The following is a 15701-nucleotide window of genomic DNA, read 5'->3' on the forward strand; positions in this document are numbered from 1 at the left end:
ACTTTGTAAATACATGTGTTGCCCTGTCCCAAGCACATGTGGCATTATTGTAAATTGCAACACACACATGCACACGTACACACACACGTGTACAGACACACACTTATTTTTACAGTAGGTGCCTTCACTAAGCAGGTTAATATTTCAGGTTGTATTTCTCATAAGAGGGTGAGCAGGGCAGAGTGGCCTTCTGAGTGGGTTCATGAAAAGAATATAAATTTTGTGGACACAAAGGTTTAAAAAGGTCAAAAGGCTGATGATTATTATTCGGGAGACGCTCGTCATTTTTTGCTTCAAAAACAAAAGGCGCACTGCCAATTAATTTTTAATTTCCGTACAATAGAAGGGGCTACATGGGTCGTTCTCTCCTCGATGACAAAGGTCACCATTTCATGCTTCCGAAAAGAGCAAGTACACAAGGCCACGGCTGCTGAATATTTATCGTACTGTCACTCAGGTCTTCACACACCTCAAAAACAACAACCACACAAATAAAATATGCAGTTTACAGACTGAGGGGGGGGGGGGGGAGTGGGTTTGATTTTGTCAATCTGACAGTTTCACTGGGATAAAAATTATTTTATAAAGGAATTATTTGCTTCCTCACATTAATATAAAAGGCCAAAGGATGAGCATTTTCTGACAAACCAGTCAGAAAATGGAGTCATTTCCACGACCGTCTTCCCCAGCAGTGCGTGCCATGCGATTTAATCAAACTTGGAAGTGAAACATGAATATGCATCTAAACCCCGAGGCCGCGGCAACCTCTCCCAGCGCTTTCAGATCCCTTTAATTAACACTCAACTCCCCAGCTCGTTAAAATAGAAGCGCAAACAAAAATTTAATATCCCTCCGTTAATTTCCACGGTTAGGAATAATGACAGGGCCAAGCCCCCCGGCCTCGGCTGGTGCGGAGTTCTCTTCCTAATGAGCTGTGTTTGTGTGACTTGGGAGATTGATGAGACGAGCCAAGCGTCCTACTGGGGAGGGAGGCTCACTTTCCACACTGAGAAGACCACTGGAAGCGAACCACAGGCGCGATACGTATCATTATCAGGAAGATAACTGGGACTGTTCACGTGACACACGGAAGTCACCGGAGGTTTCCGGAATCCGTGAGGCGACAGCAGGTGAGGGAAATGGTGAGATCACCTCCGGCTCTCCGTCTCGCACTAACGTTTGGAAATAGTTTGGGCTGCCTTGAACACCAGCACTGAACGCTTCCCTACGCATTTTACAGGAGCCGAGCGCAGCGCTAAACTCACAGGAGCTGGTCTTTCAGACAAAGGCATACAGCTAACAACGCGCAACACAGTTTGAGTCAACCCCATTTCAATTCAGGAAATTAAAATTTCATAAAAAGCCTCACATAAATGATGGCCATTTTTCAGTTACTGAATTTACTTTCAAATCAAATCCAGAGCTGACTGAATTGAAATGGAATTGATCCCAATGCTGCAGGGGAGTAGCCTCTTGCCCCTCTTCCACCACCCACTGAACAAGCTGAAGAAAACTACGAAGAAACATAAACATACAACATACAAACCCTCAAATGCAATCCTTGCCATTCAATATTCCTTTGTTATAGCGCTCTGTGATTAAAACTCATTGTAGCAAGCATTTTTAATACAATGATATTCAAACAAAATCAGTGAGGAGATCTTTTTTTTGCTCCACCGATAAGTGGTAAGGCGAAAGGCCATTAGATTAGGTAGTGATATTTATTTTAAAATAATATTTGGAACTATGCTTTTTACTGTTCCTAAATTTATTAATACAAGAGAAGAGCTGGCAAGGCACAGGACACAAAAGGTTATCCCATTATTTTGCCTTAATAACAAGTTATTAATAACTTCATTAATTGAAGTCAGAAAATATCACTCATAATGTTACCTATGTCAGTTCTCTAGAACAAAATAAAAGATAATCAACAGACTATGACTGAAACATACGTTCTAAATTAAACATGTAAACATATTGGAGCTCAATATAATTTTTTTTTTTTTTTAGAAAGTCAATGCATATCCGCAAATGAACCCCAGAGAAATAATTTAGCCGGATATACTTTTCCAAGAAAATACGATGGCGCATTTTTGGGTCATTTATTGTGTCAAGCAAAAGACTTACTCAGGGCTATTATATAGAACAGTCCACGGTGCACCTTGTTGTCACAGGTTAGATAACATCTTAGTATGCTTCCCAAATCTTGTCTGCATTTATTCATGAAAATGGCTGCAGTTCTTTTGCATTGCATTAACTTTAAATTAAGAACAGTATTCTCCTCCTGACCGGCCCCTGAATTACAGAGAAAGAAAGGGAACTGACCGCTGATGACCTGCCCAAACAGCTCCTCGGGCGTGTCTCCGAAGAAGGGCACGCAGCCCACCAGGAACTCGTACAGGATGATGCCCATGGCCCACCAGTCCACCGGCTTCCCGTAGCCCTGCCGCAGGATCACCTCGGGGGCGATGTACTCAGGGGTCCCACACACCTAGAGCGCAGGGGAGACCTTTTTGTCAGGACGTACAGTACGGCGTGGCACAGTGCAAATCGAAAACTTGAGATTAAAATTTTTTTTTTTTAAAACAAACATAATGTGAGAAGAAGACAGCTGCGGTCGTAAGTCAAGGACACTGTAACTCAGGCGCGTCCATATTATCACTTTCAGCAGTTAACCTCAACCCGATTCAATACGGGGCCGTACTGGGAAAACAAATGTGGAAATAAGGGGACACAACAGCAACAAGCAGATGGTGCAGCTGTAAGAGACTGGAGAGCATAGGCACACCATTACCCCATAATTTACAACGTTTTAAAATACGGCCAGTTTATTTGTCACTTTCACCAGTCATTTACTGTCAATAATTCTAATGGACCTCTCCACAAAAAGGCCTGCACTCAGTGGTTAAGAGACAGTAAGCCATCAACCTCTTTTACATTCCTTGTAAACAGTAATGTCAGAAGATTCACTGTTGTGATTTAGACCAGCTCATCCATTATTAAAGCCAGTAAAAACTAAAATGGGGATGCCCACACCGTGAAACCGAAACAGGCTTTTGTTTATATAGTAGTCCTGCTGGGTTTGAATAATGAAGTAGCCCTCAATAAATGTTGCTTTAGCAGTAAACCTATGAATAATTTCTCAGTTTAAAAGTTGTTATCTTAATATCATTTGTGGGGGCTCCTATTTTTTCCAAGTAAATGAGCTAAAATTCTATTGTGGCCAGAAACAGCACCTCAGTGCCATTAATTTCTCCATAATAGAGGGACCTTATAAAGTGGGTGTTCAATATAACAATTTAACATGGCTACAAAGGTGGTATTTCCCCATTCAGAACCCTAAAAGTCAATCCTCAAAAGCAAGATTCAAATGTGTGTGCATGAAATTGTCCAGTCAACGTTCCTCTTACAGAACTTACATAAAACGTGCATTTAACATGGTAAGCAAATACCACTAGAGCTTGGTCCATTTCTAAGAAGGAGAGAAAGAGAGAAGGGGAGGACATACCTGCTTGTCTAAAAACTCCCTGGCATCTTTCTCGATGTGCCCCTCATAAAGGTTAGTGGTCATGTTCATCAGGCCCACTTTGGACAGTCCGAAATCTGTCAGCTTGATGTGCCCCATTGAGGTGACCAGCAAACTGCGGATGAGAAGGGTGCAGCAACAAAAGTCAGACCCCATGAGGGACAATGAGATGAAACTGAAGATTATTCTGTTACCCTAGCCAGGGTAATGCTGGTTTACCAACTGTTCCGTTACCCTAGCCAGGGTAATATTGGTTTATTGACCATTCTTTTACTCTAGCCAGGGTATTGCTGGTTTATCATCTATTCTGTTACTGCAGCTAGGGCAATACTGGTTTATTGACTGTTCTGTTACCCTAACAAGGTAATGCTGGCTTATTGACTATTTATCACATCTGCAATTTAGCAAGAAATTGCAAGAGAAGGCAGTGATAACTCAATCTAAAAATGTTCTGGGAAATTTCAAGAGGAAGAAAATGGGACGAGAAGTCAATTAAGCATAAAAACATTTGCATTTGGAAACCAGAGGTTCCATGAGAGAATCATACAAATGCACAAGCCACAGCATTTGTAATGCAATTGCATTCATAATGAAGCCCTGTACTGTTCCAGAGATAAACACTAGGCTGTCCCAAGATGCCCACGTCAGGAAGAAGAAGACGGATGGGATTTTGACAGAGCCCCCATTTCTCCTCTTTCTCCTGCGATATTGCGATTGGAGCATCCCTCCTGTCAGTAATGTGAATGGATGGAGCGTTTACTCACTTGTCTGGTTTCAGGTCCCGGTGGACAATCCCATAATTATGGAGGTATTCCAGAGCCAAGACGGTCTCAGCGAAATACATCCTGGCCATGTCAACCGGCAGAGGCCCCATGTTCTTCAGCAGGGTGGCACAGTCCCCGCCTGGGATAAACACAGGAGAGAGAGAGAAATACAGAGAGAGAAAGAAAAAAGGCAGAAAGAGAAAGACAGTGATGTAGGGAGGACAGAGAGGAGAAAGGGAAAGTGAGGGATAGAGACGGATTGAAAGAGAGGGAAGAGAAAGCAACAGAGACAGAGATGGACGCAGAGAAAGAGAGATTATCATGGAGGCTGGCATGTCACACTCCAAAAGACAGAAATCAGATCTGAAACACTGTTGCTACTCTGAGAATTTGGCAATGCGCTTAATTAAATGCAAGTGCCTGGGATACACAACAATAAAAAGAAAGAAAAAAGGCTAAACTGAAACCTGTCACCCGTACTGGAACTTTAACTTCATAAAAAAATTCCAGCAACAATACATTTTATTCACCTCCAAAGTATTTGAGCCGCATGGCATGGCTTCCTTAACCACTGCAGCCATAGCTGTTATACCAACAGTTACTAACAGTGCCAAGAACAGAGCACACATGCCTTAAATCATTACACTACACCATTACACATACCATGCAACTCGTGCCATTGTGCGTGAGCCACGGGGCGTTACTGGGAAAAGCCCACAAACCTTCCACATACTCCATCACCATGCAGAGGTGCCTGCGGGTCTCGAAGGAGCAGTACATGCTGACCACGAAGGGGTTCTCGGCGAAGGTGAGGATGTCGCGCTCCACGAAGGCCTGCTGGATCTGGTTCCTCAGGATCAGGTTCTGCTTGTTGATCTTCTTCATGGCGAAGCGCTGCTTGGTCTCCTTGTGCCGCACCAGGTAGACCGCCCTGAGGGGGGAGGACACCGTGTCACCAGGTGCGCGCTGCGACAGTTACTTACTGAGCACATCCACAGGCATGCAGCCAGTGGTCATATGGATGAACTGTAACAAGGGCAGTGGAAAATTCCAGTGTTCTGGAACAGTTTTCATGAATACACGTTAAGCATGAACCATAATTTTTTATTTGAGAGCTAAAAAAAAAAGAGAAAAACAAGAAGCTGATAGAACAAACAAATAAATAGAGATGGTATGCAAGTCCTTAAATGGGACAATTTTTCAAGTTTGAATTAGCAGGGGGGACAGCATCCTCACAATGCTTTCAGGGCAAGGTAGTAGATTAGACGGTTAGGTGACAATGACCACTGTACTAGTCACTTTTTATAACATTACATCTTGGTTTTATGTGTTTGTGTGCGTGTGTTTGTTTACGGAAGTGAGTGAATGTAAATTGAATGGGTGGATGGGTTTACAGCAAGTGCACATTGGGACATATAGTACCAAAAGCACCGGCCAGCATAATCAGCATTCAACAATTTGTCCTCCGAAAACAGATTAGGTTAATACAACAGCCTCCTTACCCATAAGCACCATTGCTGATCAGTTTCATCATCTCAAAGTCTGATTCGCAGGGCTTGCGTCGGGATCGCAGGGCGGCGCTGAGACTCTGTGACTAGAGAGACACGCATACAGACCATGTTCACTTCCTCTTCACTATCACAGCTCATGTGACCCGCTTACATTTTAATGGATCCATTATGGCCTGTTTCAGCTCTGAAAGAGTTCCTGGAAGCCATTTGCATATCACTGCAACACAAGCAGTGAAATGCAAATGGCTCCCATGTATGTTCACCCAACCACTTCTGGTAGATTTTGGTGTTACAACTGAGAGTAGGCCGCCAACAGAACACATTAGATCCAGATTACTCTTACATGCAACAACTTTCAAGGCCCATCAGCGCTGCAGCCAACACAGTGATGTCACTGAGCACTGATTTGGCCATCACAACCATCATTGCACACAGGGAGGTAAGAGAGGGAGAAGGGGCTTGTGACAGAATCAATGCTGTCTGGTTTGACATCAAAGTTCATCAAAAAAATCTTTTGAGCCTCAAAACCTCTTACAATCCAAATCTACAACCTACCTGAGTCATGCTGTCTCTTAAAGCTACAGCCTGAAAACTACTGAAAAGGTCCACTGAGAAGGACTGCGGGATAACTTGTTCGTAAATTGTTCTATACAAACGACAGACTGATAAACAGCAGAGGCTCTCATTATTGCTCTGCCTGTTTATTCCACACGTGACCCTCAGACGCCGCACTTGTACTCACAGAGTCGTCCGTCTCCGGAGTTTCTGCTATCCCACTGTCATAGCTGGCCAGCTGTGCTATTTCTACAAGACAGACACAAGCGTTATTAGTGTAAGAAGTGGGAACAAACTGTTCTAGTTCACTGATAAGCATCTCACATCGCACCACTGGAATAGTTTGAGAGAAACTTATTAGGAACCTTCGGGGGGGATTCTGGGGTCACAGGTTTTGGTGTATTGTATGAAAAAAAAAAAAACAGTGTACCAAGACTTTATTCTTGGTTAGTTTTGTTTGGTGGCTGGTCAATGTTTCAAGCCTGTAGCAACTGCATTGATCATTAATGACAAGTATTGGTCTCACAGGGCGAAGTCGAACCCAAATGTTGGCACGGGCTGCACACACTCGCGCAAGACGACCTTCAGAAAGCTCGCAGAAATGCATCCTTGCGCCAGTGCCGCGTGACATGGCCATTAGAGAAAAAGAGCTGCGTTTTCGCTTTATCCATCTCATAAGCGAGAAGCAGCTGACGCCGTATTATCCCAAAAATGGGAGAAATGGGGTGGAAACGGAGACACATGTCAGATGTTCCTGAGGAAAGCAAAAGCGCAGAACGAACGGGCATTATGGATGAGCCCAGAGCCCCACCCCCCACCCCCCACCACATTAGCAATGGATGAGCAGCAGGAGGGAGCAGAGCAGGGCTGCCTTAAAGAGGCCATTGCGCCATTCCCAAGGAGACCTTCTGACGCATTAGCGCTGTTAAACAGCTGCCCCCCTTTTTAATTCCACAGATCTGAAACCATTCCAGGAGCTGGGCAAGGAAAACACAGGCTCGACTCCTGGGGATAACGCACGGAAACGGCCCTACTGGGAGGCAAGCTTTATAAGGACAAATGGGCTAACCAAATGCAGGGCTGGTGGGGGGAGGGGAGGGTTAAGGGGACCACGATAATTTAAAATTAGCCGTAATGAACATTGGTTTTCCGATCAACGCAGAAAATGCTATTCCTCTTGCCAGCAGTAGTCTGACTGAGAAAAAAAGCTCAGTGCATTGTATAGAAAATGGATTCCCGGACTTTTTTCTGAATCCACCATCCCATTTTAAGAGTACAGTATACCGAATGTAAGCACCAAAGAAATAGAACGGCACTGATGAAGAGACAGCTTCACAGCCTCCAAACTGAGAGGTGATAATGGCATTCATTAAGTGAATTTCAAGATAGTAGAGGGGACAATTGCCAAGACTGTATAATTAGCTTTTTTTAATTAGCAGAGTCAATTTTGACAGGTTTTGGAGGTTATTACAATGGGAGTTTTACAGACAGACAAAAGTGTCAGAAGTTAATTAAAATGTGATAAATGATTGCTGGTGCTGTTCTCCTGCCCCTGAGTCGGGAACCAGGAACAGATTTAGAAATAAGAGGTCAAATAATACATTCAAAATAAGATTCTTCAGCAACACCTTCCTCTTAATCAACTCCACCTCAATCCATTACTGTAACTCTGGTGATTTCATAACAGGCAAACATGGCAAGACAGACTTAATTCAGACTTTAACAGCCCATAGGCAAGACAGTAAGAGAACAATAATGTAATTGTGTGATTTTACCAGAAGGTATACACGTCTTCTCCACATTGTTAGCTATTAAGTTCAGTTTCAGTTTTGTTTTTTTTGGTCATTCATAAGTTTATAAAACTCAAAGACAAGTCAGAAAAATGAGAAATGTACATGCACAGGCTGTTGAAAAAACCCTGAAGGGTTTATCGGTAGACCAGTGAGTCCGCCATAAAAAAGAAACACATTTTTAAAAAGACTAAGAAAAGGATGTCATATAGTGAAGTGCTTTCATTTGGGCTCTCAAGCAGAGCACATAAAAACATAATATCTATATGCTGACTTACTCTGACATAAGCACACAGGATGATACCAAGGCTGCCCAGCACTGCTCCTGGAGATCTACAATCCTGCATGTTCACCCCAACTCCAACAAAGCACACCTTCTTCAACAGGTAGTGAACTTGTTGAGCTGCTAATTAGCAGAAACTGGTGTGCCAAAGTAGGGAAACTACTACTACAAATGAAAACTTACAGGATGGCAGATCTCCAGGAACAGGGTTGAGTAATCCTGATGATACCATAATAGATACACACAGCCAGGTGCACACAGACGCAGCTGTGGCTTTTTGTATTCCTGTCATCACTGTGCGAGAAATCGTTTTTGTCGCCACTGTAAGTGAAAATGCTTTGTAGCGCATTTCCATGACAAGGCACATGCACACTGTACCTTCCAGAGGGTCTCTGGTCAGTCCCAGCTGGCTGATGATGTAACGCGGGATGTCCGTCTTGATGCCCTGCCCCTCCTTGGCGTGACCCTCCGCTGCCTCCAGGAGGTGATAGAACTCCTCAGGATCAAACTCCTGCGGGGGGGGGAGGAAAAGGGGTCTCCGTTGGAGCACACTCATGGACTACTAAAGCCGTGCTTGTTGCTCATCTCATATTTCTGTAGTGGTTGCATCAACCCCCCCCTCACTGTGGAAGCTTGAGGATTTTCACGCTGCTGATCCCAAGCGATCAGCGTGTCACGGTCGGAGCAGGCAGATGTCTGTGTTCGTTAGGTGCTGTCAGAAAGGCGCGCTGACAGAAAGCCAACGAGCCACTCGAGCAGCAGTAACGCGCGCTGCGTGTACTCACGCAGGCGCAGAGAGGGAAGGGCGGACTCACCAGGCACTCGAGCAGCCGTGCGGGCCTGGCGATGACGATGAGGATCTTCTTCACCAGCTCCTTGATGAAGGTCACCTCCGCACTCTCTGACCGCTCGGTGGACTGCAGAGAAAGGAAAGAGCAGCTCTGAAAACTTTCCGCATTTTTCACAGTTTCCTTTGGGGCTGACCTATCTCAGGACACATCAGGGGCTTACAAACACAGAATGAGCTGCATTTCAGAAGTACAGACCCCATGAGGATCGATATTTCTCTAATTTTGTTTTTTTGAGGGGAAGAACACTGAACCTTCACAAAGGGGACCTAACACCACAGAAAACACTGGATTTAGACGGTAAAGACTCCAGACAGGAAAATTCTTCCTGTTTCAGGGGGTTAGCGGGGGTTTTGAAATGAAAGCTTCAAACTTGATGCCGCTCAAAAATAGGCACCCTGCTAGCTTCTCTGCCCGTTTCAGGTGTCAATGTGGCAAGATGCACTTCGAAGTGAGAAGTTAACATGACCCAGTGTGATGTCACCCAGTTCCTCCGGGGTGCCAGTCTGAAGGCGGGTCTAGTTACAGCAGTCAGATGGACGGCAACAGGGAGTCCACCACGAGACCGTGACGCAACAACAACAGACACAAGCTGTCAGCGCCTGACGTGGGGGGGGGGGGGGTATCAGGGGATCCTGATGGCCTCATAGCAGATCCAAGATAAGCACCCAATGCATGTTGCCCTCTTGACTCTCATATGAAAAGCAATCTGCGCCCTCCAGTCGTCTGTCACTACATACAGAGGGGCTTTCTGCATTCCTTTATTGTTCCTGGGTCGTTTTTAGCAGTCGCAAGGGCAGGCTAGCTTTCAATAGGTTCTGCACTGACATTCTGTAACCGAGGCCAGGAAGTATATTAAGATCACAGATACATGTACAAAATAGCATGTCTCCCTCCCTGCAACACATCCCGGACATTGTGTGCTTTAATGATTTATAATGGAGCTTAGTCAGGTGGTCATAGGTTCTCCTAAAACTGCACATAAATCAAGACAACAACAGAAGATGAAATATGGAGGGTTAAACTGCACAGCTGTAACTTTCTACCTGTGTTCGGTGTACTTGAGTGGTGGGAGTGTGTGTGTGTGTCTGTGTGTGTATGTGAGTGTGGGTGCGTGCGTGCATGCGTGCGTGTGTGGGTGCATGCGTGCGTGCGGGCGTGGGTGCGTGCGTGCGTGTGTGTGCGTGTGGGTGCGTGTGTGAGTGTGTGTGGGTGCGTGTGTGTGTGGGTGTGTGCGTGTGGGTGCGTGTGTGTGGGTGCGTGTGTCAGTCTGCCCGTCTGTCTTTACCCTGGGTGCTGCAACCGTCCCAATCTCATGGAATTACTCAATTCTGATGAACAATTATACAGATAATATGATTTTATAAATCCAATTGCAAGTCATTTCATGCATCCCGGAAGACAGATAAAAATATAAGAAGGTAATAATTTATCTTGTTCCATCATCTTTGGGATATAAATGAGCAGAAATTAACTTGAAATGTCATGACAGTCAATAGCCTTGGCATATAAAAATCTACAAATATTAACCACTAAATATTTGCACCCACCTATGCAGAGTTCACATAAACATTCTCTGCATCCTCCAAACATTGAGACCTTTGATTTGAATTCACTACATTAAAAACATAAACCCCAACATGCTAGATGTTCTTTCATCACAACGTGCAAATCTGAAAAAACTATAAAATTGCTAGCCAAAAAATGAGAATGCTCATAACTGCATGTTCCATATCCAAAGAGTTTTGCAAACACTCCTGAAGCTGTCTGTCAGCTCAGACGGAACTGATCCCTTTGTGATGCTCAACAACAACTCAGCTTTCGCCCCAGTCTGAGAGATAAACTCAGACATCTTCAGTAGATCTGAATGATGTCATTCAGACAGTCTACCCTCTTGGAATGACCTTCAGTCTGTTAATGACTTTTCTAATCCTTGTCTACTACTACTGATAGTGTAACTGAGTAAAGAAAAACACCGCAACACGAGATAGCAGGTCTGAGTGCTGCTCATGATACCCTTCCCCCACCCCATAGCCCCATTCCAACCTTACAAAAGGCCACCTATTATATACCCTGTTGCCTACATGAACCCCACCTTCACCAAGTCAAAACTGCTGCTGCTGTGCCTTATGGTCTTCACCATAATGATAACCTCAGTGTTGTTAGCCCCAAAGATGACACACATGAGCCCCACCAAATTTGGATGCTGTACAGAATCCTGCTTTGGGATGGAAACACGCCATGTCTGGCATGTCCCAGGAGGGGTTTTTGATTTGGCAGCCCTGTTACAGTCTGATCATGACAGGTAAGGGTGTATATCACAAAAATGAATCTCTGAACCTTAGTTTTTATCCTTTTTTTTATTTAGGACTGGGGCAGCCCCCAGCCTAGCTGAAGCTAAAGGACAGTACCTCCTGGTAGAGCCGCTCCAGCTTGTCGGTGAGCTCGCAGAAGTAGCGGGAGGTGATGAGGCCGTGGCGGGACTTCTCCAGGCAGTCCCGGGCCAGCTCGATGATCTGGTGATGGGCGAAGCTGAGCACCCCATCGGCCAGCGGGAGCACGCTGTCCGGGGCATGCGTGCGGATGATCTCCTGGATCCTCTCCTCCATCTGAGCCGTGGCCTGGTCAGCAAAAACGAGAGAGAGGGAGAGGGGGAGAAAGAGAAAGAGAGAGAAAGAGAAAGAGAGAGAGAGAGAGAGAGAGAGAGAGAGAGAGAGAGAGAGAGAGTGAAACAGAGTGACACAGAGAAAAACCATTACTCATTACTCAGACAGGAGGCCATAGTACAGAAAGGTAACTCATACATTTTGGGCATTAGCAAATGCTCTTATCCAGAGTGACTCACACAGCTTAGATTCTTTACATATAATCAATTTAAACAGCTTGATGTTTGCTAAAGAAATCTGGTTTAAGAACTTTGCACAGGGTATAACAGCAATGCCCCACCAGCAAATTGAACCAATAGCCTTTGAGTTAAAAAGCCAGTTCCCTAACCTAGTTTGCCCAGTTCTCTAAATGTCCATGCGTCCATAAACATACATGTATAGCCATGCAGTGTACAATACACATAAGCAAGCACTGGGGCACAGGGCCTAAAGACTCGCTGCTTCTGTGCAAAGACAAATACTGGACTGACCAACGGCCCCATATATATCTGGAAGTTGGAAATGGGGCAAAGACTATCACACATCTGTGCACCACTTTTCAGGAACAGTTTGCACACACAAAATCAAAAACAGGTATTTCATATGAAACGTCCTGTACAGGCATAGGGTTCACCCGACCAACCAATGAGCTGGTGGACGGCATACTGTGCCTGCCATTCCAACTGAACAAGAACACGGCAGGAAGCAGTCTGAACGCTGAAGTTGCTTACCTTCGGAAATCTCTCTTTGTAGACATGATTCATCATAATAATCTCATTATCGCAGCACGACGGAGACCTTCCAGGACTGAAAAATCACAGGAGAGGGAAAATTGGGGCAGAGGTGTTACTCATCCTGCAGGAAGCGGAATTAAAAAGTGAAACAGCTATAGCGTGATCCAGGCATAACAGTCTGTCAGAGGGAGAGTGTATATTACGCATTGCCACCGTTTATATCAGCGATCTCAAACTCAAATCCTGGAGGGCCGCTGTGTCTGCCGGTTTTTGATGTGTTCCTGCACTTAAGTGCTTAGTTTAAGTCATTGATTGGCTAAAGAGTCTGCACACCTTGTTCCCAAGGCCATGATTGGCTGCTGATTGAAAGGAAATCACAAAAACCAACAGAGACTGCGGCCCTCTGGGACTGGAGTTTGAGACCCCTGGTTTAGATTGTCCATCTGGCAAAGTCTATTTTGCAGGTGCGTATATAGGAAATACTTCTGTCTCTTTTAAGACTTATAGGGCCCCTTATAGGGTTTTCTCTCAAACGGAATACTGTTGCTTGTGCTGGGTTTGGTAGTTTCGTAGGTTGCAGGTATACCCATTTGCATCATCATGGGCTGGGCGTCGCAATAAGGTGCATTATGTTCTCAAATGTCAGCTATTTAGGCATTGCACCTGTATGGAGTTATTCAATGTAAGCTATTTGAATGACAGACACAAGGAATGTGGGAGACCAGCTCTACATGCCTCAAATACGGTTAGATACATGTTTGTTAAATACATGTAGGTGCATTGGTTCTTGTTATGTTCATTTTTTCTACTGACACTACAGTCAAATGGAGTACATAATGGTACGTTGTATGAGTTACTCCATTTGCTTACACCAGACATTGAGTTGAGAAAACGTCTACAACTTGCTTTTATTTGTGCATTTGACAGGGCTAGGTCAATGACTGAGCTAACCTTTAGAAAGTTTAAAATGCATTTCAGAAGACTGGTCAGGTGGTACATTACAAAATAGCCCTCAGAAAGTCTGTGTACTCTTTGTAGTGTGCTGCATTCTACATGATATAGCAGTAGCAGTATAAATCCAGACCAATTCCTAGTTAGGATCATTGCACCCTTGACCAAGATACTTAACCTGAATTGCTTCTGTATATAACAGCTCTAAATGGGTGTAAAAAAATGCTAAATTTGTATATAAATGCATGTAAAAAAAAATGCATGAGTGAGTGTACTTTCACCTCATCAAGTGCTTATCTGAACGTAAACTTAATTGAAGTGGTGATATTTTTGTTTGTTTATTTCAAACAGTGATATTAAACAAATATTGACAGCAAAAAAAAAAACAGAAACGACCACTGGCATATAAATGGAATATATATTTTGTATGAGGGTGAAATAAATATGAAAATGACAAATATTCACCTTTATTTTGATATCACAAGAAATGATTCGTAGAGACGCTCTTAACAGAGCTTCTTGTTCTCTGCGCTTCGCCATGACAATAATAACAGTTAGTTGTTGCGCTAAGGCGGGGTTTTAAAAGGGAAACGGAGTGATCCGATTGGCCATAATGAAACCAATCCTCCATCACACCAACAGTTCATTTTTCCTATCGAACCAGCCTCTTTCACAACTGCACCGCATTTGCACTTAAGCTTGGTGCCAGTGCCTTTTGTTAGAGCTAGCATTTGCACCCTTGAAGCCTATAATTAATACAATTATTAATATAGTTAATTAATATGATAGCACAAAAGAACTCCAATAAAAATCATAGCAGCTGACTAATGCAGCAATTAGGAGGTCAGACATCATCCTGGCTGTAAGAGGATCTCTGCCAAATTTCCTGAGAGATTTCAGTCATATTTGGCCATTTCAAAACCTCACATAATGTCCCTTTTTATGGTACACCTGTCCAGTGTAATTTTCCTCAGGAATGAACCAATCTAACGATCAAATAACTATAAATATTGTTGTCGCGGTGATACCTAAGACTGCGGGAGCGAGGGCGCATGGGCGTGGCCCTCCTCCTGTCTTCCCCGGCGATGCTCTCAGTGCAGAAGTGTTTGGACAGGAAGTGCAGCTCGTCAGCAGTGGGCTGGTACGGCAGCTGGTGCAGCTTCTCCTGTGATGAACAGGACGACTGGAAATGAAATGAAAATACATTGAACGAGAAAAGAAAAAAAAGAGAAAGAGACTGACGATTATATCGTTTGTCCAATATCATGGAAAACGCATGGCCAGGGGAAAAATGCAAATTAGTCAATGTGTAATCAACCAGTGTGGATTTTCACTGGGGTGAAGTGCAATTTACAATATGTAATGTGTCATAAAACCTCTAACTGACCGCGCTCCATTTACTAGCCAGGGAAGTAAAATAAGGCTCACAAAAATGAAGCCGTTCTGTCTGATTATTTTTTACACATTCTAGCCATAACCATTCTACTCCAAATTCATATGAAATCATTCATTTCACGAGCCGAGGTGCTAATGGTTTTCCAACATACTGTTAGTGTCTTATGTGGTTTGAACCATTATCTGAACAACTCACACTCAATACATGTCCACTTCTTTCTCTCCATTACTCCGCAACCTCTTTCAAACGTTCCACGCACTGCACTACTGTACTAGGCTTTCTGAATCAAATTTAGCTCTGGCGTAACGTGAGAGCAGTTGTGTGCAAGCACAATGAAGACGAACCCCTTTGCTGTCACAGGGAGCAGAAAATATTCTGCCTGCAATGCAATCACAATGGGCATACGACTGGCATCTGGGCTCACTTTAACAGGTCATTTAACAAGGAAATACACTAAATTAGAGTAGATGAAGCTATTAAATATTTTCAAAAGTGCACTGACAGTGATGTCACTTTTTAACTTTAGAAGTCATAAATTATTAAGTTAATTTGACTTTGTTTACAAGCATTGGTGCCTGCACTTAACACTTCACCAAAATGAATGGGGTCATTATAAAAATCTAACCACATTGAAGGAATTACTACACATTTTATAACAAGAAAAACTCACTGCGCAGTTATCTAGATGTTAATCGGTT

The 15701-nt window shown here is 43.9% G+C and overlaps 1 protein-coding gene across 13 annotated transcripts in view; it reads right to left on the bottom strand.

Annotated features, from left to right (window-relative positions):
* The window catches only part of mast4 (microtubule associated serine/threonine kinase family member 4), a 148767-nt gene that overhangs the window by 17005 nt on the left and 116061 nt on the right, over positions 1–15701 (bottom strand). For 12 of the 13 annotated variants that reach the window (XM_064308658.1, XM_064308657.1, XM_064308659.1 and 9 more), the window contains 11 exons: positions 14636–14790; positions 12654–12729; positions 11689–11898; positions 9245–9346; positions 8808–8940; positions 6544–6605; positions 5793–5884; positions 5013–5221; positions 4291–4429; positions 3509–3641; positions 2326–2491 (listed from right to left, as the gene is read on the bottom strand). In XM_064308658.1, the coding sequence (XP_064164728.1) occupies positions 2326–2491; positions 3509–3641; positions 4291–4429; positions 5013–5221; positions 5793–5884; positions 6544–6605; positions 8808–8940; positions 9245–9346; positions 11689–11898; positions 12654–12729; positions 14636–14790 (1477 nt within the window). The remainder of the gene's footprint in view (positions 1–2325; positions 2492–3508; positions 3642–4290; positions 4430–5012; positions 5222–5792; positions 5885–6543; positions 6606–8807; positions 8941–9244; positions 9347–11688; positions 11899–12653; positions 12730–14635; positions 14791–15701) is intronic. The other variant, XM_064308649.1, reaches the window with a different exon arrangement.

The sequence above is a fragment of the Anguilla rostrata genome, chromosome 14, assembly GCF_018555375.3.
Source record: "Anguilla rostrata isolate EN2019 chromosome 14, ASM1855537v3, whole genome shotgun sequence".
In the NCBI taxonomy this organism is placed as follows: Eukaryota; Metazoa; Chordata; class Actinopteri; order Anguilliformes; family Anguillidae; genus Anguilla; species Anguilla rostrata.